The 24,663-nt window shown below is 40.0% G+C and overlaps 2 protein-coding genes across 2 annotated transcripts; one reads left to right on the top strand and one right to left on the bottom strand.

The window, feature by feature from the left end:
* Positions 1-1,507: 1,507 nt before the first annotated feature.
* LOC108365912 (putative DNA helicase Ino80) lies at positions 1,508-11,921 on the bottom strand. Its single transcript, XM_017620130.1, has 12 exons — positions 11,622-11,921; positions 6,805-7,183; positions 6,531-6,724; positions 5,158-6,280; positions 4,459-5,091; positions 3,689-4,094; positions 3,423-3,623; positions 3,176-3,353; positions 2,711-3,105; positions 2,376-2,637; positions 2,143-2,310; positions 1,508-1,519 (listed from the first exon to the last, which is right to left on the bottom strand). The coding sequence occupies exons 1-12, from the start codon at positions 11,919-11,921 to the stop codon at positions 1,508-1,510; spliced, it is 4,251 nt and encodes a 1,416-aa protein (XP_017475619.1).
* A 4,297-nt stretch (positions 11,922-16,218) lies between these two features.
* LOC108365909 (uncharacterized) lies at positions 16,219-23,325 on the top strand. Its single transcript, XM_017620127.1, has 6 exons — positions 16,219-16,412; positions 16,465-16,669; positions 16,729-16,884; positions 17,574-18,089; positions 21,173-21,179; positions 23,315-23,325. Exons 1-4 carry the CDS (start codon positions 16,390-16,392, stop codon positions 17,961-17,963), a joined length of 774 nt encoding a protein of 257 aa, XP_017475616.1. The 5' UTR covers positions 16,219-16,389; the 3' UTR covers positions 17,964-18,089; positions 21,173-21,179; positions 23,315-23,325.
* The last annotated feature ends 1,338 nt before the right edge of the window (positions 23,326-24,663 follow it).

The raw sequence follows: 24,663 nt of genomic DNA, 5'->3' as shown, positions 1-24,663 counted from the left end.
TTGTGCTCCTTTACAGGGAGCATTTGCGCCTCGCCGTGCAGGTGGTGTTCAGGCGACATCAGGAGGCATCCTGTCGCTGTCCTGAGTGCGGTGTTCTGTACAGTCTGTAGCTTCGTCCACTGCGTCCTACTAGTCCCTGGCGACCACACTGGCGCTGCGTAGTTCAAAACCGGCCGGCCTATTGCCTTGTATGTTGCCAGCAACGTTTCTTTGTCTTTGCCCCAAGTACTGCCGGCTAGCGACTTGAGGACCTTATTGCGGCTCTGTACTTTATTGACAATAGCGGTTGAGTGCGCAGAGAAGGAGAGCAGTCTGTCGAATGTTACTCCTAGTATTTTGGGGTTATTCACCGTCGGAATTGGTGTGCATGTCACGTCAATCCCCAGCGGTAGCCTGACCCCTTCGTCCAGGTTGTGAACAGGGTCGCGGAGGATTTCGTAGGGGAGAGGGCTAGACACTTTGCAGTGAAGAAGCGAGAAAGTTCGGAGAGATACCCGTTTACTTTCGAACACAGGTCATCAATTCCATTCCCAGTCGCCATGATCGAGCAATCGTCGGCATAAGAGACAATCGAGACTCCCTCTGGTGGTTGAGGGAGCTTTGTTTTATTTTTCGCTGCTTACTCGTTTTGTCTCTAAACATTACCGACGAATGTCGACCACTCAGATAATTTGCCGACCACCGTTTGAGCCTCTGTGGGAGAGAGGAGGCCTCTATATCTTCTAGTAGCGTGGAATGGCACACGGTGTCAAACGCCTTTGACAAGTCCAACGCTACTAGAATCGTTCTCTCACAGGGACGGTTTCGGTTAAGGCCACGAGTTATCTGAGTGTTTATGGCGTTAAGTGCTGTGTTCCCTTCCGCTGGTTACCCTGGGCTAAATAGACGGGCTACTCAAGTGTTAAAAACAAATGGTAATAAGTAATTTTAATGAGTGAATCGGTAGAGAAACTAGCCGATTCCGCGAGCAACACAATTTTTGGCTGCTGGAAAATAAATTGCATAACTTGGCGACCTATACCAGGTAAGGTTACACAAACCTTATTTTGAAGAAACCTTTTTCAAGTAAATATGTGCAAGAAATATGAATCTGCGTTGTATATTTTGATAGCTTCAGCTTTAAAACGCAAAACACCCTGTCAGAACGCTACACTGCTAAGAGAGACCTCATGTTGTCGCTTGATACGCAGTTTTCTCATCGGCCGGTGGTGTTGATAGAACAGCCGCTTTAATTCGCCTTAGTAAACAGATGTCAAAACTTCCTATGAGTGAGTGCGAAATTTGACATTTCGCACACGATCTGCAAAAGTGACACAACTCAAAATTTGGTATTTTTGAAATTATACACCAAACATGTATACAGAGCCGTTCCCACGACAGTCGGGTCCACGTAACCGGAACAACCCAGATTTATATCTGGCCAAGGACTGTCACTCCAGCAACACTCCCCAAAAACCCTATGGGGAACTTGTATGCTGCTACAACAACAACAACAACAACAGAGCCTTTATTTGCCTATCTACAAAAGCTGTAGTAAATTAACTATAAATCAAACTTTATACAGAATTGGGAAAAACTGAAAATTCCTCATCAAAATTTCGAATTTTATAATTTGAAATGATCTTTAGAAAATGTTTGGGTGTACTGTTTTAAAGTCTAGTAAATTTTAATAAATAAAGTGCAAGGTTTAAACGGATAAAAAACACATCGATTTTTAATAATTTTTACCTTTCTTTTATTAGCTCGGGATGTAACTATGTAATATTGATGCGCCTAAAAGATGCAGCGATTTCTATTCCCCCGTTACATACCTGATGACAGTACGAATGGCAATTATAATAGGGAGGTTTTAGTTTTTTAAACTATAATTTTATTATTTTTTTTGCCGACAGTTTTTGTGTTTTTTTTTAATATAATTTTTTTCTTTTAATTTTTTTGAAAACGGTCTTGCGCATTTTCTTCCAAAACAAATGCATGTTTGGTCAAGAAAATAAATTATTAATTGCATACCCAAAATAAAAAGTATAAAGTTTCATGAAAATTTGTTTAATTTTTCTAAATTCTGTATAAAGATTGAAAGTTTTATATACGTATGTATAAAATAAAATAAAATTGATAGCTTTAAAAAAAATCATCACTTACCGTATCTGCAGCCGTTAAGTTGATACCTAAACCTCCAGCACGCGTTGAGAGAAGAAAAACGAAGATATCTTCACGCGTTTGAAAATCGGCAACCATATCACGACGTGCTGAAATTTTACTCGAACCATCCAAACGCATATAACGATGCTTGCGATGCCACATATACTCCTAATAAAATTAAACAAAAATAAAGCTTTAACACATTAATTAACAATCAGAAAACGCCAACTAACCTCCAGCAAATCGATCATTTTCGTCATTTGGGAATAGATTAGCACACGATGTCCTTGCGCTTTGAGGCGTGTTAGCAAACTATCCAGCACAGCTAGCTTGCCGGCATCCGAAACGAGTGTTTGCTTGTCGGGCACCGCAATTGAAGACCAACCGTAACGTGGTCGACACAAATCGAGGGCAGTATTAACCAGTTCCATGCCAGCAGGATTTTCACACTGTAAGTGGCGTATCTGCGTCCAAGCAGCGTCACGGCTTTCACAGCTGCAAGCAATTTAAATATTAATTTAAATATTTATTGCGTATATTCGAATATATGATTCATTATGCTACTCACTACATATGTCTTTTAACGGCTTGTACACGTTGACTGAGACCATAGAGGAAGCGCGGCATTTGTAGCGATTCACATTGGTACAGAGTGGGTGTGCGTGGTATATGTTGAAATTCAGGCAGAAGCTTCCCATTGGAGTCTACATCCTCACCATGTTTCGGTGCAGATTTTTGTGACTTGCTTGACACAGGTGTTGTACTCATTTGTGTTGCATCTTCACTCGTGTCCAAGTCTAATTCAGTTTTTATAGTCATCGAGTCATTGTAACTGGCTTGTTCGATCGCCGATTTTTTCGTTAAGTCAACATGTTTGCTGCGTATGACGCGGTGTTCAATAGTTTCCTGAATGTTGACTGTTTTGTAGTTACCAAAGGCGTAAACAGTGCTCTCCTGAGACGTCTATGGATATAGCAAAAAATTTGGTAATTCCAGTAGTTTTATGATAAAGCTAGTAATTTAAAACACTCACCACACCAGTAAATACGAAATTACGTAACACACTTTGCTCAAACATAAAGCTGCGCTGCAATGGATTCTCAAGCATCACCTCTAGCAGTTGAAAGCGTGTAGCGTTATAATGCGACCACCATTGGCGGCGGTATGCTAATAGAGCGTATTGCACTATTCTGCGACGGTAGTGTAAAATGCTGAAAGATATTCGTAAGCAGTAAATTAAAACTAATTCGTGACTTTTGAAGTAGCTGACGTAAGCTTACTAAGACACCAAGCCGTTAATAGTAACATCTTCCATATCTCCCGGTGACAGGTCACACAGTCGGGTGAAACTGAAACAGCAATCATCACTGACATTCAAGTCTACATAACGTGCATAGTATTCGTTGGACTTTGATGCTTTGGTGACGCTAGGTTCACTGAAAAGTGATTTCAGCATAGAAGCTGCCTTAAAAATTGAGAATCTGGAAAATACAGGCATGTTAATAAATCGAATAGACAAAAAAAGTGGATTTCTATGCCTCCAGACCTATTGTAAAGCAGATGGCGTTTGCTTGGTATGGCGCGATGAAGCAAACAATCATTATATACCAGACGTGGCAACACATATTCCTCACAGCGCATGGCAAAAGGGCTTTTAGCGTCACGTCGTTCAAACAATTCTGGATGATTGCATACTTTACGAAACTGCATCACCAAATTCATGAGATTTGATGTAAAATTCTTATCAAAGTGATGACCATCACCGGAACTTCCCGCCCCGCCACCCGTGAAATGCAATAAATCTTCAATTCGTATCTTCTTTTTCAACGCCATGTAAAGCAATTTTTGTCGTATAGTCAGCGGACAATATACCATAATCTCAATTTTGTCCGACAGCTCATTTTCCACATCCTTTTTGATACGTCTCAACATGAATGGCTTGAGTATCATATGTAATCGTGATATTTGTTTCTCATCAATACCAGTCTTGTTCTCGGCATGCGATTCGATATCCTTCGAGAACCATTCATTGAATTCATCATGCGAGTCGAAGAGTGTTNCACATCCTTTTTGATACGTCTCAACATGAATGGCTTGAGTATCATATGTAGTCGTGATATTTGTTTCTCATCGATACCAGTCTTATTCTCGGCATGCGATTCGATATCCTTCGAGAACCATTCATTGAATTCATCATGCGAGTCGAAGAGTGTCGNATAGTCAGCGGACAATATACCATAATCTCAATTTTGTCCGACAGCTCATTTTCCACATCCTTTTTGATACGTCTCAACATGAATGGCTTGAGTATCATATGTAGTCGTGATATTTGTTTCTCATCGATACCAGTCTTATTCTCGGCATGCGATTCGATATCCTTCGAGAACCATTCATTGAATTCATCATGCGAGTCGAAGAGTGTCGGCATTATGAAATGCAACAGCGCCCACAATTCTGCCATGCTATTTTGTATTGGCGTGCCACTAAGTAAAAGGCGGTTCCGACAATTGAAGCCCAGTAATAGTTTCCAACGCATCGAAGATGCGCTCTTAATGGCCTGTGCCTCGTCCAGCACCATATACTGCCACTTGATACGATTGAAGTACTTGTAATCGGACACGATCAGCTGATAGGAGGTAATTACCACATGAAAGCTGGCATCACGGGTATGTAAATCTTTTTGTTCCCAAAATTGACGGAGAATTTTACGCTCATTCGGTGAACCCCAATAGGGTACCACATTGAAATCGGGCACAAATCGCTGCATCTCCTGCTGCCAGTTATGTAACGTAGAAGCAGGTGAAATAATCAGAAATGGTCCCCACACACCATAACGTTCGGCAATGTGGCAAAGAAACGCAATCGACTGTACAGTTTTGCCTAGACCCATTTCGTCGGCTAATATACCGCTTATTCCCTGGTCGTATAGATTAGCCAGCCAAGTAACACCTTGAAGTAGCAAGATTACAGATAAAACAGTTTTTAATTTTTGTTGACAGTTTTTTTAAAACCCACCCTTTAATTGGTACGTTTTTAGTGTACCCTTGAACATTTCCGGCTGCGGTACATCTGCCTTTGCTGGCTTCACAAACGATGGCACTTCTTCATTATCCGTTTCCGTTTTAATATCCTCCAATTGAGCGTCTTGCTTCTCTTGCTTTTCTTCCTTGATCCGCGCCACGTTAAATCTTTGGGTCTTGTCGCGATCTGCTGAAAATGCGAGTTCTGCATTCTTTTGAGCCAACGATTTAAAATGCTCAGCGTCATAATCGTCATAGGCAGCTAGCCTTGGATTTATCTCTTCATCCAATTGATTCAATATACGCAATTGCTCTTCTTCGGTGCCCTGTCCCAGCTTCTTGGACATGAAATGCGCATATAACTCCGTTTGCGTAATAAGAAAATTTAGTTTACGTTGCTGCCGTTTTGCTTCAATGATCTCAACATCCATTTTGCGCTGCTCTTCCGCTTCACGTTCCATACGTCGGCGCGTATCGCGCTCTACGCGCTCATACCGCTTCCAGTATCCCATCATTTCGCGCGTTAAACGCTTGGCGCGCCACACCGTTTCCTTCATAACCTTCTGCGATATCATAGCTCGTTGTCGCACAACCTTCGAACACATAGTTGCCACGCGCTTACAATTCTGCACCATCTCTTTATGGTTATTTGCCTTGGCGCGTTGGCAGCGTCCAAGCTCCTTCTTAGCCATAAGTTGCCAAACACGACGGCGACGAGCAGCCATTACTTCGGGTGTACGTTGCTGTTGGCTCTTGCGTCGACGTCCGCGACCGCTATGCGCCAAACCACCAGGTGGCAGCAGTGACAGATTAGCATCTAAGGTACTATCCATCTCATCGGTAATCTCCTCCTCGTCGTCATCGTTAACAGCTGACGTGTCCCCAAAAGCGTAATTGTTCAACTCAGAAGGTGGTATCTCACCAGGTTCAGGTTGCTCCACCTTAGGCTTTCGTGGTTTACGAACCTTTGGCTCCTTCGTCAACTTTGGTGGTTTTGCAGGATTCTCCTTCTTAGTGCGGCGTCGACGTTTACGCACGCCCACTATAGATTGCTGGTGTTCGGGAAACATATCGTGATTGGAAAGCATACCAGCACCATAGTAGGCATATTGGGTATTCTGACAGAAATTATGATTTTATAATGATAAAAATTTCTTGATTTTAGCCATGATTCAATAATTAAAGGTTTGTTTACTAGTCACATTCGATTTTTTACACTCCCATAACTCCCTTACAAAAGTTTGCACGCACATACGCACTCAAACACAGTGCCCTGCTACGGGAGCCAATTTTATCAAGAGGGTGTGAAAAAAAATGTTTTCTGAACAAAACTTTTATTATTGAATCATGGATTTGAGCCATGCCAACCGTTGTTTTTTTATAGAAGTTTTCTCTATGCTTTTGCTCGAGCATGTGTGTTCTTAACAACTCCTTAATATAGTCGTCCTCGTCGCTGATTTCCGTCTCAGTGTCAGTGTCACTGAGTAAAACTTCATACAGCCACTCGCGATCGTTGGTTAGATCATTAAAGTTGAATAAATGCATTTTCACGCTTTGACGCTCTATATATGTACATATAAAATACATACATACATATTATGAAAGCTTTGGATCTTATTTCATTAATTTAAGACTGTATTACCTTCTTTAGTACCAAGTAGGCGTGTACGTTTCTTGCGGGCACCGCCTCCTTCATCGTCTGAATTATCCGTAACACCACCAACCTTTGCCTCTTCTTCAGAAGCGTTTGAGTCATCGCCACTGCTCAACGGCTGCGACAATACATGACGAGCATACTCCATGAACGGTCGCATGTTGAGTGCTGCCTCCAATCGCTGTATACGCAGTGGTTCTGCAATACGAGGACGTTCAGATTGCGGGGTAGTGATGCTTGCGCTATTCCCCGCAAAAGAGGGCTGGGCTGCGGCCGTTTGAGTTGTCATCTGTGCCATAGCTATTGCCGAGCCGTTCACGGTACCACTGGCAGGTAGCATTTTATCCACTTTACATATGATTGTTTTCTAAAATTTGGTAAAATTCACATGTTATAAAGTAAAAAACCTTAATCTTTATTGAAAATATCCGTACACATACCTGCTATTTTAAAATGTACCCGCTGTGGTTACTCGATGTCCGTTGCGTCGAACCACTTCCGCTATGTTTTTCATACAATTCAAATTCAAAACTCCGATAAAATAATTGTGCAAATGTAAATTCTCGAAATGTGCACACGTAACGCCATGAAATTTCACATGCACAAGCACAAAAAATTTCTTTATCGCCACACAATGCTGTCACAAGTCATATGCGTTTTACATGCCACTCGCTGGGGCTCGATTAATAAGGCAGCAACAAAACAAAAATTGCAAATAAAGCGAACTAAACGAAAACTTAAAGCAGCATACAGCTGATTGGCTAATCGGTTATGCAGGGTTGTATGTGCCCGAACTTTTGCAGAGATGATTGCATTTTCCCGAAATTCATTTTGTATGCAATATGTGTTACATATGTATATGTTTTCAACGTAAGATAACGTGAAAAATTCTGACGCATGACATATATTGTATAAAGCTTCTCACATAATTTTAGTAAGTAAAAACTCAGCCAATTAAAATCTTGCATTGTGGCGACCCTGCGCCTTTATTTCTTCTTCTTAACTTAACCAAAACAAACAAAACTGAACGAAAACTGCCACAGGGTTGCATGCCAGATATGGTACTATTATCCTCGAAACCTTCAGGGATTTCCCAAATATCATCCGGCTCGTATCGCTGAATTGTTAAATAAAGGCTCACAATGACCAAATTGTACAATTTACTTTATTGTACAACAAACAATTTACAATACTCGCTAATACCGTACACTTTAAAATACTCGTTAAAACAATAACAACGCTTTAAAAAACTGGTTACCACAATTAAACTTATAGCTTGCTTATTCGCAACTCACTTTACTTGTAGCTTGCTGACGTGTAACTAACTCACTCCGCTGTGAGGTCTCTCTTATATGCCTGCGCTCGCAATCATGGCAACTCTAGAATGTTCTGAAGTTCATCGCTCATTCTCTTTCTCTCGCTGTTCGCCGTGTTCATCCAACTTGACGTTTCTCTCTGTGGAAATTGTTTTGCTGCTTTCGTATAAAATTTCCGCAAACTTTAATTATAATTAAAATAAATTTTAAACTACATTCCGACTAGTTAATAAATAAAATAAGTAAATTATTTATTCGAATATATCTGTTTGAATTGAGTAAATTATAATATCCTATTTTGAACTTAACCCACTTTAATGACAAATCAGTCGATTTATTTACTTCGCTTAAAAGTATTCCACAAGAACTAGCGAATACGCATGTGAGTGGCAATCATTTCTTAGCCCGTGTTGCCAGGCGTTTTTGTTAGCTATGATCCAATATTTTTCGTGTTAAATCTGTAAAAAAGTCAAGCAGCAAAATTTCCCTCTGATGTGAGAGTAATTTTTCATGATTTTACCAGACGAAAAAGTTCGGATAAAATCTTGTAACTTCATTCACTACACAACTCTCCAAAAATCGCTCTTATTTACAGGATTATGGAGTACGGGAACATTTTTCCTGGAGTAATGGATCAGAGCTATTGTGAACTCCCAAAAAAAACTGTATTATTACAGCTGCGAAAGTTCCCAACAAACATTTAGGTTTGAGGTTTAGGTGAGAACTAAGGTATTTCTCAAATCACCAACGTTGATTTTCAACAGTCCAAACTTACAAACTCCCCAGAACAAAACTCTTACAAATTATGAAAAGATCTCATAAGACTCTTTTAATATACATACTTGGATAACCTCATAATATAAATCTTATAAAAATAATTAAATTAGGTCTCATGGTACTATTTTTATGAGATGATAATTCTACTAGAGCTAGTAAGCCTTTAAAACTCATAATAAGACCTTCCTGAACCGTTTTTATAAAAATTCAACTCTCGAAGAGTTATACTCTTTAAAAAAATCCCCGTATGAGTAGTAGATTGTTATGTAACTTATAATAAAATTCTTGTAAGATATAAAGCACTTATAAATATACCCTTATGAGACGTAGAATATTAGAACACGTAAAATAAAACTGTTACGAGTACAAAATAATCATTACTCTCATCAAAACTACAACAGAGGTCCACTTATATCAAAAAAATCATTCTCTCAGCCAATATACCTTGTTTCAGTGTTAATCAATCAAAATGGATAAGTTTAATTGAAAAGGATCCACTAATTTGAGAGGTAAAATTCAGAAGATTTATCTTAAACTAAAAGATTATACGTCCAACAGTGTTACAGCCAATAAAAGAGTTACTGCGAATTTTAAAACAATATTCTAAAAATAGTAGATAATGTACATCAAAAATCTATTCGTCCAGAATATAACAGCTGTAATCCTATTCAGAACGACTCGAACGAAAGTCACGATGCAGAAATTTCTGTTGATAATATAATAGCACCATGGCATGCAGCTTCAAAGCCTCTAAATTTACCCCTTTTTTTGGTGCAAGGCTGGGTAGTCCAATTTGCCTCTGGCTTTGAATTTGCATCTCTCAGCAATTTTTGAATTGGACAATATAGAATTCCCACATTCTCCCAATTGTAAGGCACAACGGTAAGGCATATTTCCCCATATTCAATAGTTTGCACGATTTTAGTTGACATCCTGAAAAATTATACAGTTAGTTCACTACAAAACGTCGGAATAACATCTATAAAATAAAATATTCATTATCGATAAAATTTCAATCCTCATAAAATCTTAGCTTATAATTTCGAAAATTGACTTCTAAAGGTCTATAATACTTATATGAAATCCTAGTCTACTTTAATTTCTGCCATCGAAAATGTAACATCGATTTGCTATAAATTAATTCTTATGAAATTATCTTCATTCAACAAAAAATAACACCACCAAAGTTATGTTAATTATTATGATACCATTATGAGAGTGCATATATACTCTCATAAAAATTCAAATAGTTTTTTTTATGAAACTTACGTATCTCTTACAAAGAGAGCTATCATTTTTTTATAAGACAAAAATAACTCTCATAAGTGCGCCATTTAATTCTGACAACGTATTCATAAAGCACCCGTAGTACTCTACCAGAGTGAAATTATAAGGGTGCTACTCTCCTAAAACATTTGCGTATCCTCTCATAAGATGCTTGTAGAGTCTGGTGAGACGAAAATTGTTAGTTGGGGTAACTCAAGTGGAAGACCATAGCGTACTGATTTTTCTATGTACGAAAATAGGACTGTTTCTCAACTTGAGAATAAGCTAGTTCTCAACTTGAACTCCAGTGTGATCTTCCCGATGCTGCTCACTTGCTGTTCCAAACGCAGCAAACTTTTCTAAGTAGACCACCTTCCCCTTGTTTTTTGGTCCCCAACGGTCTGGATTCGTTGTTCAGTCGTTTAACAACCTTATTGGACCTGGCTTATCTTTTGACGTGTACCGCTTTACATGGTCGCACTTCTGCCGGTCTGGTGACCTGAATATGCCTTCTTCTTCTGAGTTATACCACTTTGTCTTTCCATAGGACCTACACTTCGACCCTCCGGCTGCAGACCACTTGACACATTTTGATATCCACTCCTTGATCATCTCACGAAAACCAACACAATAAAATCTATCCTTAATCCTCTCAGTGGTTCTCTTCGTTTCTTCGTACTCGCCATCGAGACTTCTATGGAACTCGCTGAAGACATCTGGAACTCGTCCTTTTGGAACAACTACTAGATGCATCTGCGCTTTCCCATATCCGATGCAAGCAAGCAGATATCTTCCTCTCATGGGGCCATTGTATCAAGTATTCCTTTGAATGTGGCATTTCGCTAATATTTCCTCACTGTTTGAACGTTTCCTCCAGTATCCACAGTCAGCACTCACTCTTGCCTATTTACACATGCACAAAAAATGAGGTTGCACGTTTTCCAGCCAACTTGTGAGATGGAATTTATTGGGCGTTTAACTGCGGGAACTAGCACGCGCCCCTTCCTGCTGGCTCATTTTAATTTAAAGACTGACTTTAGTTTGGTTCATTTTCATCAGTTATCCATTTGCGTCCTGTTGAATTGTTGAACATGCTAAAACTTTTGCTGCAATCATGAGCGAAGTGGCCTTGCTATCCACATTTGCCAGAGCCAATATTTATCTTCGTCAACAGTTGGATTATTTTCTTTAATATTTCATTTGTCATATTCCGGGTTTCTTCCTGCTAATCGTTGGGCTTTGTAGGCTGGTCTGTTTAAGAGCGCTTTGGATTCGCATTGGTTCCGCTAATGAGCCATTGATTTTCGAGGTGCTCACCAGATGTATCTCCAATAGCTAAATGAGCCAATTTTTCAATCTCGGAGGCGAATTTCTATAAAGTCTCGTTGAATTTTTGGAAGTGGATCTCCAGTCCCATCTGGTAAATGTGCTGTCAGTACGCGCTACCGCAACATCTTTGCACGGCATCTCATACTCGGGGTCTGTTTCGAGAATCACAGCTGCGGGTTCTTTCAAAGCAACGAATCGCGCAGCAGATTTATACTCCGTGATCCACTTGTTTGGTGTAGCGGTTTTTTCGATATTGATCTTAAAGACTTGGAAAAAAATTGTGACATCAAAGGATAAAGTTTTAATCTGAGGAGTGCCCGTCGAAGTGGCTGGACGTTTCAACTCCAAACCGCGAAGACGACCTCCAGCCAAATTTTCCTGCTCTTGTGTAATCTTTGCTTCTTGCAATTGCAGCATCTGCGATACCTATATCTTCTGTGCTTATAGCTGTGACGAAATCACCATCTCAGTGGACATCTGAGAAGAAATCTGTGACATTGCAGCCATTAACATGCTAGCCTGGTCCTTGTCTTCAACCTTCGTAGATGCCTGCTCTTTGTCCTTCGATGAACAAGCAGCCTTTTCCTTGTCTGCATCCTTCGTGGATTTATCCACCGCTTTACGATCATGATTGTAACTCCGCTTTGTTTTCGGTCGTGAATAACCCTCACTCTACCAATTCCCTTTTGAGAGGTAGTATCGTCAAATCGTAGAACTTCGACATTTCCAAACTTTTGGATTTATGTAATTATTTCACTTCTGGCACCAATTGTGCGAGATCTTATGAAAATTTACTTTTTTCTGCTAAAGAGATTGAATATATACGATTAAGAATATCCACGATTTAGCTTTCCCTGATTCCATATATACACATTTTTTGCCCTTTTTAAGATATATATATATATTTTTTTTTTTAATAAGCGATTATAGCGAGGAAAAAGCCCTTATTCCCGATAATATGAAAGTTTCAACCATTCCATACTTAAATTGGGCGCTACTTGTATTAACTCAAGGTCCCGCCAGATAGAAAATCTTTTCTATGTCACAGGGATGCTTCGGACTAACAAAACGTNATTTTTTTTTTTAATAAGCGATTATAGCGAGGAAAAAGCCCTTATTCCTTAATATGAAAGTTTCAACCATTCCATATTTAAATTGGGCGCTACTTGTATTAACTCAAGGTCCCGCCAGATAGAAAATCTTTTCTATGTCACAGGGATGCTTCGGACTAACAAAACGTACAGAACATGGCGAGACGGCACAATAAAAACGTTGCCGCAAACAAAATGGCTCAATTTGATTGGGCAAAATTCAGCTGGTTTGAATTCGTTCCATACATTTTTGTTGTTGTTGTTGTTTTCCGCATATGCGTTCGTCAAAAGTCGAGAGTTGGGCGAATTTGGTACGCACAATGGCAACGAGAATCATTCAGCCCTATTCTGCATTTCGACTCGAATCGAAATTTTCTCCGTTTGGCAACTTTGGTATTCTGCGTTCCGTTCCATTACGATCAATCTTCGAAATTTACGATTGTACCTATTCTACATTTCGATCGTAGTTACACTTTTCTAAGTTGCAAATTTGTTGACGGAGAACGTTTCTATTGTTATTTTCGTGGGTTTAAATATTAAAATTTTATAAAAAAAAAATAAGTGAAATATAATGTGCATGATTGTTNAATCTTCGAAATTTACGATTGTACCTATTCTACATTTCGATCGTAGTTACACTTTTCTAAGTTGCAAATTTGTTGACGGAGAACGTTTCTATTGTTATTTTCGTGGGTTTAAATATTAAAATTTTATAAAAAAAAAATAAGTGAAATATAATGTGCATGATTGTTAGTCATCATAAATGAATTTTCTCGATTTCTGTGTTTTCGCGAGCGGTAATACGGGAAATACGAAAAATTGGCTCAAATAATGGCAACCAAAAGGGATATTGCGCGACGTTTTCAAAGTGGAAATTCAGACGTTTTTGTTTACATTGGCTGCGTTTCTTTATACATTCCGGATAATCCCATTTCTCATCCGGAATAAACAGAATGCCTTTGAGATATACGTTAACATATCATCAGGAACGTTCTAAAGAATAAGTAAACAAAAAAGTTTATTCCAAACGTTCAGAATGAATAAAGAAATGCAGCCAATATCTATAAATAAGACCATTATAAAAACACAGCAAGGTAGAACCGTTCTCTCAATTTGTCGGCCATGATTTTTTTTTTTTTGAAGTTTGCCAGTATTTTAAAATCATATAAAAGTGAAAATAAAAAATTGAAATTGTTCGAAATTGTTGTTGCTTGGGATTAAGAATGAAAATGTGTGTGTGAGTTTGTGAGTAAATATAAAAATTAAATTGTTTGGAAACGTCAAGAATTTTAAAAGTGACTCTCAGCGGTTCTACCTTACTATATTTTTATCATGAATAAGACTGTGAAATGCACTGAATACAATTTATTCTTTTTATATAAAATTAATAGATATATGCACATAGATAAATACATACATAAAATGTGAAGTTACATAAAAAAAGATGCTTTTATTATTGCACTCGTTTTTACTAACTTTTTAAAAAGAGGTGCGTATGTTGTCTCGAATTCGATTTGCTATGGAAAGATGAGCTTTGTTCTTCCCCTCCTCCTGACGGCTTTCAAAACGGGATTCATTTGCGTTCAAATCTTCCACTCTGTAGTAAATGCAAATGTTGTGGAGTGCTCAAACAACATTTATAATTTCACTGCCTTTGAGCGTGAGTAATACAGTTCAAGATGAATTTCTTATGACTCTTCACTCATCTGAAAAAGATCAAACATGTCCCTAAATCTCCGCCTTTCAACTTCCGCATCAGCAATCTGAGACTCGTTCTCCTCTTTAAGCAAATACGCCGCGGCTAAGGATTTCATTCTTATAATTATGTTTCCACCAAATTAAGAGCAAACGAAATTTTATTTTTAATTGCAGTGATGCTAGATATGTTTAGTTATTTTCAAATATTTACAAACTTTAACTTCATATGCTGCTATAGTTTGGTGGCAAATATTTCTTTGCTTTGTTTCGATATCACACATTCCTAGGCAAACAGCTGATTTCGAAAGATGTTTTCTCTCTTCCTGTTGTTGTTGTTGTAGCGGCACTACTAAGCCCCACCTGTTTCGGGTCAACTTTTCAATCATTATCGTCGAGCTCAACTAACGGTAGGCCCAGGAAGCGAGCTGTTTCGATAGGGTCGGACCAAAGGGAGAGGGGTGTTAGTTGAATCGGATTGAGCTGGCATGTGAAGAGGTGGTTGGTGTCGTGGGGGGAGTCTCCACATGCCGGGCACTCATTTGGGATGTTTGGGTCGAGTCTGGACAGGTAGCTGTTTAGGCGGCTACAATATCCAGACCGTAACTGAGCCAGAGTAACGCGGGTCTCTCTAGGTAATTGAAGCTCCGTCTCTTCCACAGGTGGTGATTGGGCTCCGATAACGACATTCTTAGGCCTGGAGTCGAGGTAGGTGGAGACTGACTCCCTATGAATGTCGTTAATCGCTCGTCTGTACGTCATTGGGTCCAGTGGTTGGTCTGTGTAGGTCTGGACTGCGTCCTTGTACACGAATAGGTGCCCCCTGACGTGCCTGGGCGGAGGCTCCTCCTCCAGCAGTGGTCTGTTAGGGTGTTCGCTTCTGTGACACCCCACCAGAAACTGCTTACTGAGCCTTTTATTGTGTTCCCGTACGGGGAGCACTTGGGCCTCGCTGTGTAGGTGGTGCTCAGGCGTCATCAGAAGGCACCCAGTCGCTGTCCGGAGTGGGCGTTCTGACAAGTCTGTAGCTTCGTCCACTGCGTCCAACTAGTCCCCGGTGACCAAGCAGGCGCTGCATAATTTAGAACCGGCCGGCCAATTGCCTTGTATGTTGCCAGCAACGTTTCTTTGTCTTTGCCCCAAGTGCTGCCGGCGAGCGACTTGAGGACCTTGTTGCGGCTCTGTACTTTGTTGACAACTGCGGTTGTGTGCGCGGAGAAGGAGAGCAGGCTATCAAAGGTAACCCCTAAAATTTTTGGGTTGTTCACCGTCGGTATAGGTGTGCCGTCGACGTGAATGCCTAATTCTAGCCTGACCTCCTTCGTCCAGGTGGTGAAGAGGGTCGCCGTTGATTTCGTTGGGGAGAGGGTTAGGCTCCTTGCAGTGAAGAAGCGAGAAAGGCTGGAGAGATAACCGTTTACTTTTGAGCAGAGGTCATCAATTCCGGACGCCAAAATCGAACAATCATCAGCGTACGAGATCAAGGAAACTCCTTCAGGAGGCTGGGGGAGTTTCGAGATGTAGAAGTTAAAAAGTAAGGGGGAGAGAACACCACCTTGTGGAACCCCTTGTTTTATTCTTCTTGGTTTCGAGGTTTGATCTCTGAAGATTACTGATGATTGTCGACAACTCATATAATTCGCCAACCATCGCTTTTCTCTCTTCCTCTTCTTCTTTCGTTTCGATCGTAACGCAGAATACCTAAGTTCGATTCCAGCGGAGCGCAATGCGGGAACGTGATCGAAATGCAGAATAGGGCTGATTACAAATGTACAACAAACACAGCATTTGGAAATTTAAAAGTACAGCGGCGAAAATTTCAGTAGTTCTGGCAACACCGCCTGATGTGAATACGCCTTGGTTTTGACTCAGCAGTTTTTGTCTTATCGGTTTTTGTTGTGCGAAGGTGGCAATCATTAAATTTATCCCATCTCTAGATGCATATCTGTTTTATTGTTTACTTCGTTGTATTCATAAGTACATTTTCCTATAAGTTTCGTTCGTCCTAAACTTATTGCTGCCTCTGTTTCATTACAATTCTTAATGATTGAAATAACTTTATAAGAGAAATCACGGTTGTAATTAACATTTTGATAATAATGGCCGCCAAATCGGAGGAAATGTAAGTTTTTACAAAATTTGTTTATTATTGTTTCATATTTTTTCTGTGTTAGAGGTGGTCCTAAGTTCGAGCGGGCGACACAAGCGCAAATTAAATTCTATGTTGAATACTGTAAGAAGCATCCTGAAATTTCACAATACCTTTCGAAAAGACGTGGAAAGATTGCTCCTATCCATATACAAGAGTTATGGTCTCAGTTAGCAGACACACTTAACTCGATGAATGGGCCTACTAGGACTGCAAAAAAATGGCAGGAAGTAAATTTATATTACACGTGCATACACATAAGTTTTTTCTAAATATTTTCTTTTTAAAGTCATTGCAAATGTGGAAAAATAAGTTACGTGCCCGGGCCCGTCAAAACTCGGCGCAAACCGGTAAAAGGTGTCGCCAAGAAGACCTATTGAAGTTAATTGAAAGTAAATACTCAAAATATGATGCAGTTCCTACTATGAAAAAACGCCAACCTGAGGTACATTGAATATAAAGAAACTAGTATTCAAATATACGTGACATTCTGCTGTTAAGGATTAAAGTGTGTATAGTTAAACCTCGATATAACGAACTTTTATAAAACGGAAATATTTAATAAAAAAAAATGTTTGCCGAGTTCCCTGAATAAGCCTCGTTGTGCTTCGAAAATGTCCATACAAAACTGCCATAAATATATGGAGGAAATTTTGAGCATGCAAAGATTCGGAATATTTTGACGGTTAAAGTCCGATTATTGAACGTCTCTATGCAAGAGTGTCGCCTCAAGCACTTCTAACTTACCAGGGTCTAGGTATGTTGACGTTTAGTCTCGTTTAAAAAAAAGAAAGAAACTACTTGTAAGGATTTTTTTCCAAAGTTTTGAAATTTCGCTGTATCGTGTTTGATGTTTTATAAATATGACGAAACTATATATGCAACAAAGCATTTGCCCATGGCGCAATAAACAGGTGAAGTAATAAAACAGCTTTCTCGTCTTATCTTCTGACATTCGGCTGCCTTATAGACAAATTTTAAATGCAATTTTTCATATAAGGCAGTATTAAAATCATTTTTCTCGCTCTAATTACTTCACCTGGTTTAATTCCGCCATTGCATTTGCTCTGCCCCTTCAACTTCATTATATCGAGGTTTCTCTGTAAATAATTAGTATTTTTCTGAATTTATTAGAAACCTGCAAATGTGCATCATCAGACAGAAGATAGCGAAGCTACATGTGATCTTGAATTGCCCTTCGATTCAATTTTCCTACCTTGCGATGGCATGATGGGCAGCACTTCTTCGTCTTCGAGGTCGCCTTCTCCCGTCTCAGACGTTTCCACCGCACCTGCTCCGAAAACGTCAAAAAAGCAAACTAAAAAATCCGTTAATTCTCAAAGAGGGAATTTTTCTGGAATTTGTAACACGCTTATTAAAAGCTTAGAAGCACGTAGAGAAAGGGAGGAAATACTCTCTATAAACCAACAAAATGTTATCATGAAATTAGATCAAACGTTGACTGCTATGAATCAGGTTTTAGAAAAAATCGACTTTAAATTATATAGTGTCTTGAGCGAATGACGCCTGCAGTCAGATTCCAACATTCGCTGTCGCTAATTTTGATCAACAAAATCTCCAAAAGAAATCAGGCGCCCTTAACAACATTAAACATCTAGTTGGATGAATGCTCCACATACTGCCAGACTTGTCGTATAATTTTAGGCCCCACTGCTTTTTATTTGGACAATTTTGGCAACGAAAATTTATGGTAGCACTTCCAAAATTCCACTGCAGATCACGTAAGAACACTATAATGAAAAAGTAGTTTAAATTGTATAAATATGTGTTCGTTTGGAATAGTCGCTTATGTCGAAAGGCTGGCTTTAGTATAATGCGGCATTCGCAACATACGATTTCGAATGACCCACTGGCGCCGAGCCGTTGAAGAACTTTTGGCAAATAAACGTGCCAGAAATAATTCCGATACTATCAAATCAATATTCTTATTAAGTCTCATCAAAAAATTCCTTGTGGTTTAAAGAATAAAGGGAATGCCGCATTATACTAAAGCCAGATTCCTGACATAAGCTACTGTTCCATACGAATTAATATATATGTGTAGATTTATACAAAGAATAAATAAATAAATAAAATATTTAAAAAATATTACTTTGGGTTTGAGTGAGTGTTGTGAATTTCAATGCATTTATTATTATTTTTGTTGTTGTTGTTGTTGTTGTAGCAGCATACAAATTCCCCAAAGACATTTTGGGGAGTGTTGCTGGAGTGACAGTCCTTGGCCAGATATAAATCTGGGTCGTTCCGGTTACGTAGACCCGACTGTCGTGGGTTGTTTTTTTTTGTTGTTTTCTCAGGTGTGGTTTATTTATACTTGAAAATTTTGAAAATCGGCTTTACCAAAGTAGCGGTACCACTGACGGCGCCAAATTTGTTCTCTACTTCACACGTTGTCTTATATATTTGGTTGAAGCAAATAGTAGCTTTGTTTCTTATCAGATAATTATCACAAAGGCTGCATTTCTTTATTCATTCTGAATGTTTGGAATAAACTTTTTTGTTTATTTAATCTTTAGAACGTTCCTGATGATATTAAGGAAGCGTTAACTAGACATGGTGCAAACGGCCCTAAGAGCCGGTTACTCAATGTCTGGTTAACACTAATCTGCGGTTAAATATCGTTATCGACGTCTTCGGCTCCATACATATAACATTGTGTCGGTAACGTCGATAACGATGTTTTACCTGTAGTTAGTGTTAACCAGACATTGAGTAACCGGCCCTAAGTATAAACCGCACAACACTACAAAAATTCAAGTGTTAATTAAAATTTGTTATTAACGAACATTAAAAAAAAAACAAACGATATGACATTCAAAGCGTAACGAAATATAGGAAATAAAAGCTCTGATCCAGTACTCCATGAACTTACAGGATTTTACACGAACTTGCAGGAAAAATGTTCCCGTACTCCAAAATCCTGTAAATGAGAGCGACTTTTGGAGAGTTGTGTAGAGAATGAAGTTGCCAGATTTTACCCGAACTTTTTCTTCTGGTAAAATCATGAAAAGTGTCGAGCAATCACTGGTTGACGTTTTTACAGGAAACCTGTTTTTTTTGTTCCCGTACTTTTTGTTGTTACTCACTTTTTACTGTCAGTTTACTGAGAGTAATTTTTCTGTTTGACAGTTTTACAGGATTTTTCACGAAAAGTTTTGGATCAGAGCTAAAATAAAAACAAGTTGAAGTTTAAAGGTTTGGTTCTCATGAGAGCAACGTCATTTTGGCTTCTACCTGTATTTATGGCCCCTATTATGAGTTGCATTCGATTTTCGATCTTCTCTGGCTATCGAAGATCGAAAACGAAATTCGTATTATGAGCTATGCAAGCGTGTCGAAATTTTCGTTGAGTATCGAATTTTCTATCGAACAGAATTTTGCTTTTGTTGGTGTAGCGAAGTGTTAGAAAATTTTAAAACTGTATGGTTTTGCATTTGTTTTCTTACTTTTTGGCGCCTAGACACTAATTTTAACCAATTTGTAATAATTTCCAGCAGTTCTAACGTCGTAAATAGTAAACACAAGCTCGAAAGTCTGATTGTACATATGAAAGAAAATCCCTATACGCTTATGGCACGACCTCTGAAAACAAAATCATGGTGCTGTGTATAGTTTTAATATATTTTAAATAGATTTGGATCACAAAATTTCTTAAATATAATGTATGTCAAAATATATTCGAAAGACTGCACTTAAACTTTCACGTTTTCTGCTCCTGGCCAGTTTTCAAAGCCCTCATTCTCTGACGAATCGTTCAACCAGAACTCCGTTGTGCTAATTAAAACTTTTTTTACCATGCTTTTATAAACTCGCTTTCTTTTTTATTTCATTTTAATTTGCACAAATTTACATATGTACATATGTATTTAGTTTGCTCGATCTGTAAACAAAGCTTCTCAGCGGTGAAAAATATACTATTGTGAACAACCTAAACGAGCGAAATTCACAATAGAGCTATTCTTCATCGAATGAGCGCCATTATACCAAATGAAAATTCGTTCGATCAGCACTTTCGACCACAGTCGAAGATCGAATGCAACTCATAATAGGGGCCTATGTGTCTTGCCCAAAAACTAGCAGCTCTCTCTGGTTCTTACGCTCTTCTTTTTAAAACTCTAAGTTCCCCTGAACATCAACTTTCATTTTATCTCTTCCAATTTACCCTACTTTGAGTTTTTACGTACGCTAACACCAAAAGATGATCATACCTATTACGGTATCTAACGACACAACAAGGGGTATGAAGGATTAGACTCGTGCGAATGGCATCCTTCCGACCGGAATAAGGCATGCATCCGACGGATACCATTCGCACGAATCTAATCCTTGTAGTTGATGTTGTTGTAGCGGCTAGCACAACCCCGCCTAGATTGGCTGGTCCCTCAGTCGTTGTCGTCAAGCTCAAATAACGGAAGCCCCAGGAAGCGTGCGGCTTCGATATGGTTTGTCCATAGGGACAGAGGCATCTGTTGAGTGGGGTTTATGGGCACGCGAAGAGATGTCGTGGGATGTCTCCGCATTCCGAGCACTCGTTGGGCACATCTGGATGTCATGCGCTCAGGTAAGAGTTTAACCTGTTACGGCAGTGCGTATCGGTCTAGATACGTGAGTATGGCATCCGTCAGATAACTAGCAGATAACGTCAGATTTACTAGCATTCCCACGACAGCCGGTTCTACGTACCGAAATGACACGGGTTTTACCCGACTAAGGGCTGTTGTTTCGGCGATCTTACCCCGTTTAGGTCGGCGAAGTATCTCAGAAGCTGTTCGTCCATAGAGTTCCATGTGTACGCATTCTTCTGCTCATGGCTGGCATCGAAGCAAATCCAGGGCCAGCAACCTACACCTGCTATGTATGGCAGAGATGACTACACCACAACTTCACCTCAGCCAAGTGCAATGCTTGCGACGGGTGGAGTCACCTCCGAGTCTGCTCAGGACTACGGACCACATCATTTGTGGCCCGCTGCTACTCAAACAGAGCAGCCTTCTGAGATAATCCCAGTCCACCGGAGCAGCTCAACACAAACACCACAGCACGACGACACAACAACACAATAGACCACAACCACGACAGACCACACAACAGACACACCCGCACCACCACCCACACGCCGCCACCAAATACTCCAGGTTCCTCCTACAATCTGCACGGTATGTCAGACCAGGATATTCCGTAACGTGACATCAGTCAAGTGCAACGAGATTGAACGAGGAACTTCGAGAGGCCGTGTTGCGCAGCTCGGTCGCAAACCCCAATTGCGACGCCACCCACTACCACCACAGGGCGGCAAACTCCACAGCAGCGCACACAGCCAATGGCGGCAAGGCCACACACATCCCTCACACCCCGCATAACTACACGTCTCCCAAACCACATGGAGCTCCTTCAATTTAACCGTAACGAACTGCATGATCGAAGAGATAACCGTCTTCATGGGAAGGCATGGTATATTGATAGCTGCGGTCCAAAAGACGAAGTTCCACAGCAATTCAACATTGTTGAATTGTGCCGGGTACAACGTGCACCGTCGAGATCGCGAGCGAGATAATGGTGGTGGCTTAGCGTTCTTCACGCACCACACCGTGCAGTGTCGTCTTGTTGAAGTAGACATCGACCGCAGGGAATGTCAGGGCATTGCTATCCGGATGTTGAGCTCGAAATATTTAACTTATACATATCCCTGTCACTTGCTGCCCGGCAGAATATCACCCTGATAAAGGTGTGCTCCTCAGAGGTGAAAACCATATGGTAGTAGGCGACTTTGAAGCGCACCACGATCTTTCTGCACAATGAACGACGACGCATCCACCAGGATTATGGGTAGCTGCTGCAGCTCGCCCGACATAACAATAGTCAGCGCTGGTCTGAAAACAGCGTATCATGGCGACATATGCTGACTTTGGCATCAGACCATCTGCCCATAGTCATCTCGATCGATAAACCAACCGACTTTGCTTCCGCGGAACACCGGACTTATATCAACTTTTCTACAGCTGGTTGGAAAGGCTTCGCGGAATTTACTGAGAGCACCTTCGCTGTGCTCCCCACAGCAACCGACGTCTACCTTGGTGAACATAAGTTCCGCAGGGTTGTCACTGCTGCTGCAGCTCACTCCGTACCGACAGGATGCATTAGGGACCTTCGTCCAAACTTCCCTGCTGAAGCGGCTGTTCTAGCGTGACAACCTTCGTCAGGCCGATCCCGGAAATCCCCGTATTAGGGATCTAAACGCGGAGATTCGGCAGCTTGTGAACGTGCACAAGCGGAAAAAGTGGGAAGAGCATCTGAAGACTTGCAACTTCACCTCTGGTATGAGTAAGCTTTGGTCAACCGTGAGGTCTCTGTCCAATCTGACGAAGTACGACGACAGGGTCGAAATTTCTTTCGGCGACCATGCTTCGTCGCAACCGGAGCGATGCGTGAACTATTTTAGCCGGCAGTTCATACTGCATTCTCCGGCGGAAAAAGCCAAGCGTCGAGACTGCCAACGACTTGTGCTCCGCTTTCACTAGCGGTGAAGTTCAGGTTGCCATCAGGAAGACGAAAGCCTCCAAAGACATGGGTCTGGACGGAAAATGCATGCTGATGCTGAGAAATTTGGGTCCTGCGGGCGTAGCGTACCTAACGGAAGTCCTCAATTTTTCAATGGCCACTCTCATCATCCCAGACATCTGGAAGGTTGGGACAGTGGTCCCAGTGCTCAAACCGGGGAAACCAACTAACAAAGGAGAATCGTATCATAACCGATAACACTCCTTCCCCGGTAGCTAAGACACTAGAGGCCTCGCTGCTCCCGTATTTCACGAACCATCTAACCCCATCGAAGCATCAACATGGTTTTCGTAAAGTACACAGTACAACAACAGCCCTTAATGCTATAGTCACTCAGATAATACGTGGCCTTATCCGCAACGGCCCCTGTGAGAGAACTATTCTTGTAGCGTTGGACCTGTCAAAGGCGTTTGACACCGTCTGCCACTCGCGGAGACGGAGGGGGGAGGGAAACGCATTGAAAAGTGGTGTATAATCATCATTTTGACAGGGAGAATGTAAACTCGAGTTACGCTAACCACAGGATTTTTGCGCAAAATACCTTACCACGTTGAAGGCTTTCGGCAGCGGTTAGAAAAAATAACCCTCATCAGTCCGGGTATGCTGACCAGAGTATTTTTTACAAAAAGATCCATATTTCAAACCGAAGTTATTCATAAATTTATATCTGAAAATTTGAAATAATTATTTTAAACTAACGCTTAATTGTTTGACCACACGTGTGTGTTAAACTTTTTTGCTTTGGGTTAAGCGTTTGCACACAATAACCCAAAATTATTATACAAATAACCTAGCCGTACCCAACAAAATACCTTTTACTCGTTCAAATTTCGATTGTAAATAAACAAAAAATTAATAACAAAATTTGGAGGATTTTAGATATTGGATACGGTAGCACGAAATGTCACAATCTACTTAATTGTCAGGTTGTTAATCACGGTGCAGCGAACAGAGGTGGCGCCGTCAGTGGTACCGCTACTTTGGTTTTGCCGATTTTGACAGTTGTGGTAACTTGTAAACAAACTTTTGTTTACAAATCAGCGAAAGAGAAATTTAATTATATGTCAAAAATCTGTTTAAATTGTGTTAATTTGCAATTTGTGAGTGATTTTTGAGTTGAAGACTGCGTAAAAACTAATAAAATGAAGTGCTGTGTGTTAAATTGCGACAGCCGTCAAGATGCAAGATGNGTTGTAACCACTTGAATAGCGACAGGCAAAATCTGATTTTTTTTTTTTATATGGAAAAATTAAATTCGGATTTTGTTTGTCCCTTTTGAAGTACAAAGAAGAGAGATTGGCTATAATAACATATTTCTAATACTACAAAACAAAAGATATTCCTTTAAATGACAACTCATACTTATATAAGTTCAACTGAGATCAAATACGGAGGCGCATATCAAAATCCGGACAAGGAAATTATTAATATTTTACCATATTATAAGAAAACAAATAAAGTACTGGTCAAAATAACAACACCACAAAATTTTTAGCAGCTTTGACTATTTTTTTGTTTTTTCGTCACTACTTTTTATAAAAGTTGTACAAAACATAAAAAACTGCATTAAAATTTCAAGCTTTTTAATTCGAATTTCTATAAAAATTGTGTGTAAGCGGTTTTATAGCTTATTAAATTTTACTAT

This window comes from Rhagoletis zephyria, unplaced genomic scaffold (genome assembly GCF_001687245.7).
Source record: "Rhagoletis zephyria isolate East Lansing unplaced genomic scaffold, Rhagoletis_zephyria_1.1 Rzeph_scaffold_02055, whole genome shotgun sequence".
NCBI lineage: Eukaryota > Metazoa > Arthropoda > Insecta > Diptera > Tephritidae > Rhagoletis > Rhagoletis zephyria.
The sequence above is the reverse complement of the archived record's forward strand: the minus strand, read 5'-3'. Positions and strand labels throughout refer to the sequence as shown.

Coding starts and splice junctions, on each gene's coding strand:
- LOC108365912 (XM_017620130.1), bottom strand. CDS start 11,921: ATGCTGCAATTGCAAGAAGCAAAGATTACACAAGAGCAGGAAAATTTG. Junction 6,725..6,804: donor CCTACTTGGTACTAAAGAAG/GTAATACAGTCT, acceptor GTACATATATAG/AGCGTCAAAGCGTGAAAATG. Junction 4,095..4,458: donor GAAACAAATATCACGACTAC/ATATGATACTCA, acceptor TATCACGATTAC/ATATGATACTCAAGCCATTC.
- LOC108365909 (XM_017620127.1), top strand. CDS start 16,390: ATGGCCGCCAAATCGGAGGAAAT. Junction 16,413..16,464: donor GCCGCCAAATCGGAGGAAAT/GTAAGTTTTTAC, acceptor TTTCTGTGTTAG/AGGTGGTCCTAAGTTCGAGC. Junction 16,885..17,573: donor TGAAAAAACGCCAACCTGAG/GTACATTGAATA, acceptor TGAATTTATTAG/AAACCTGCAAATGTGCATCA.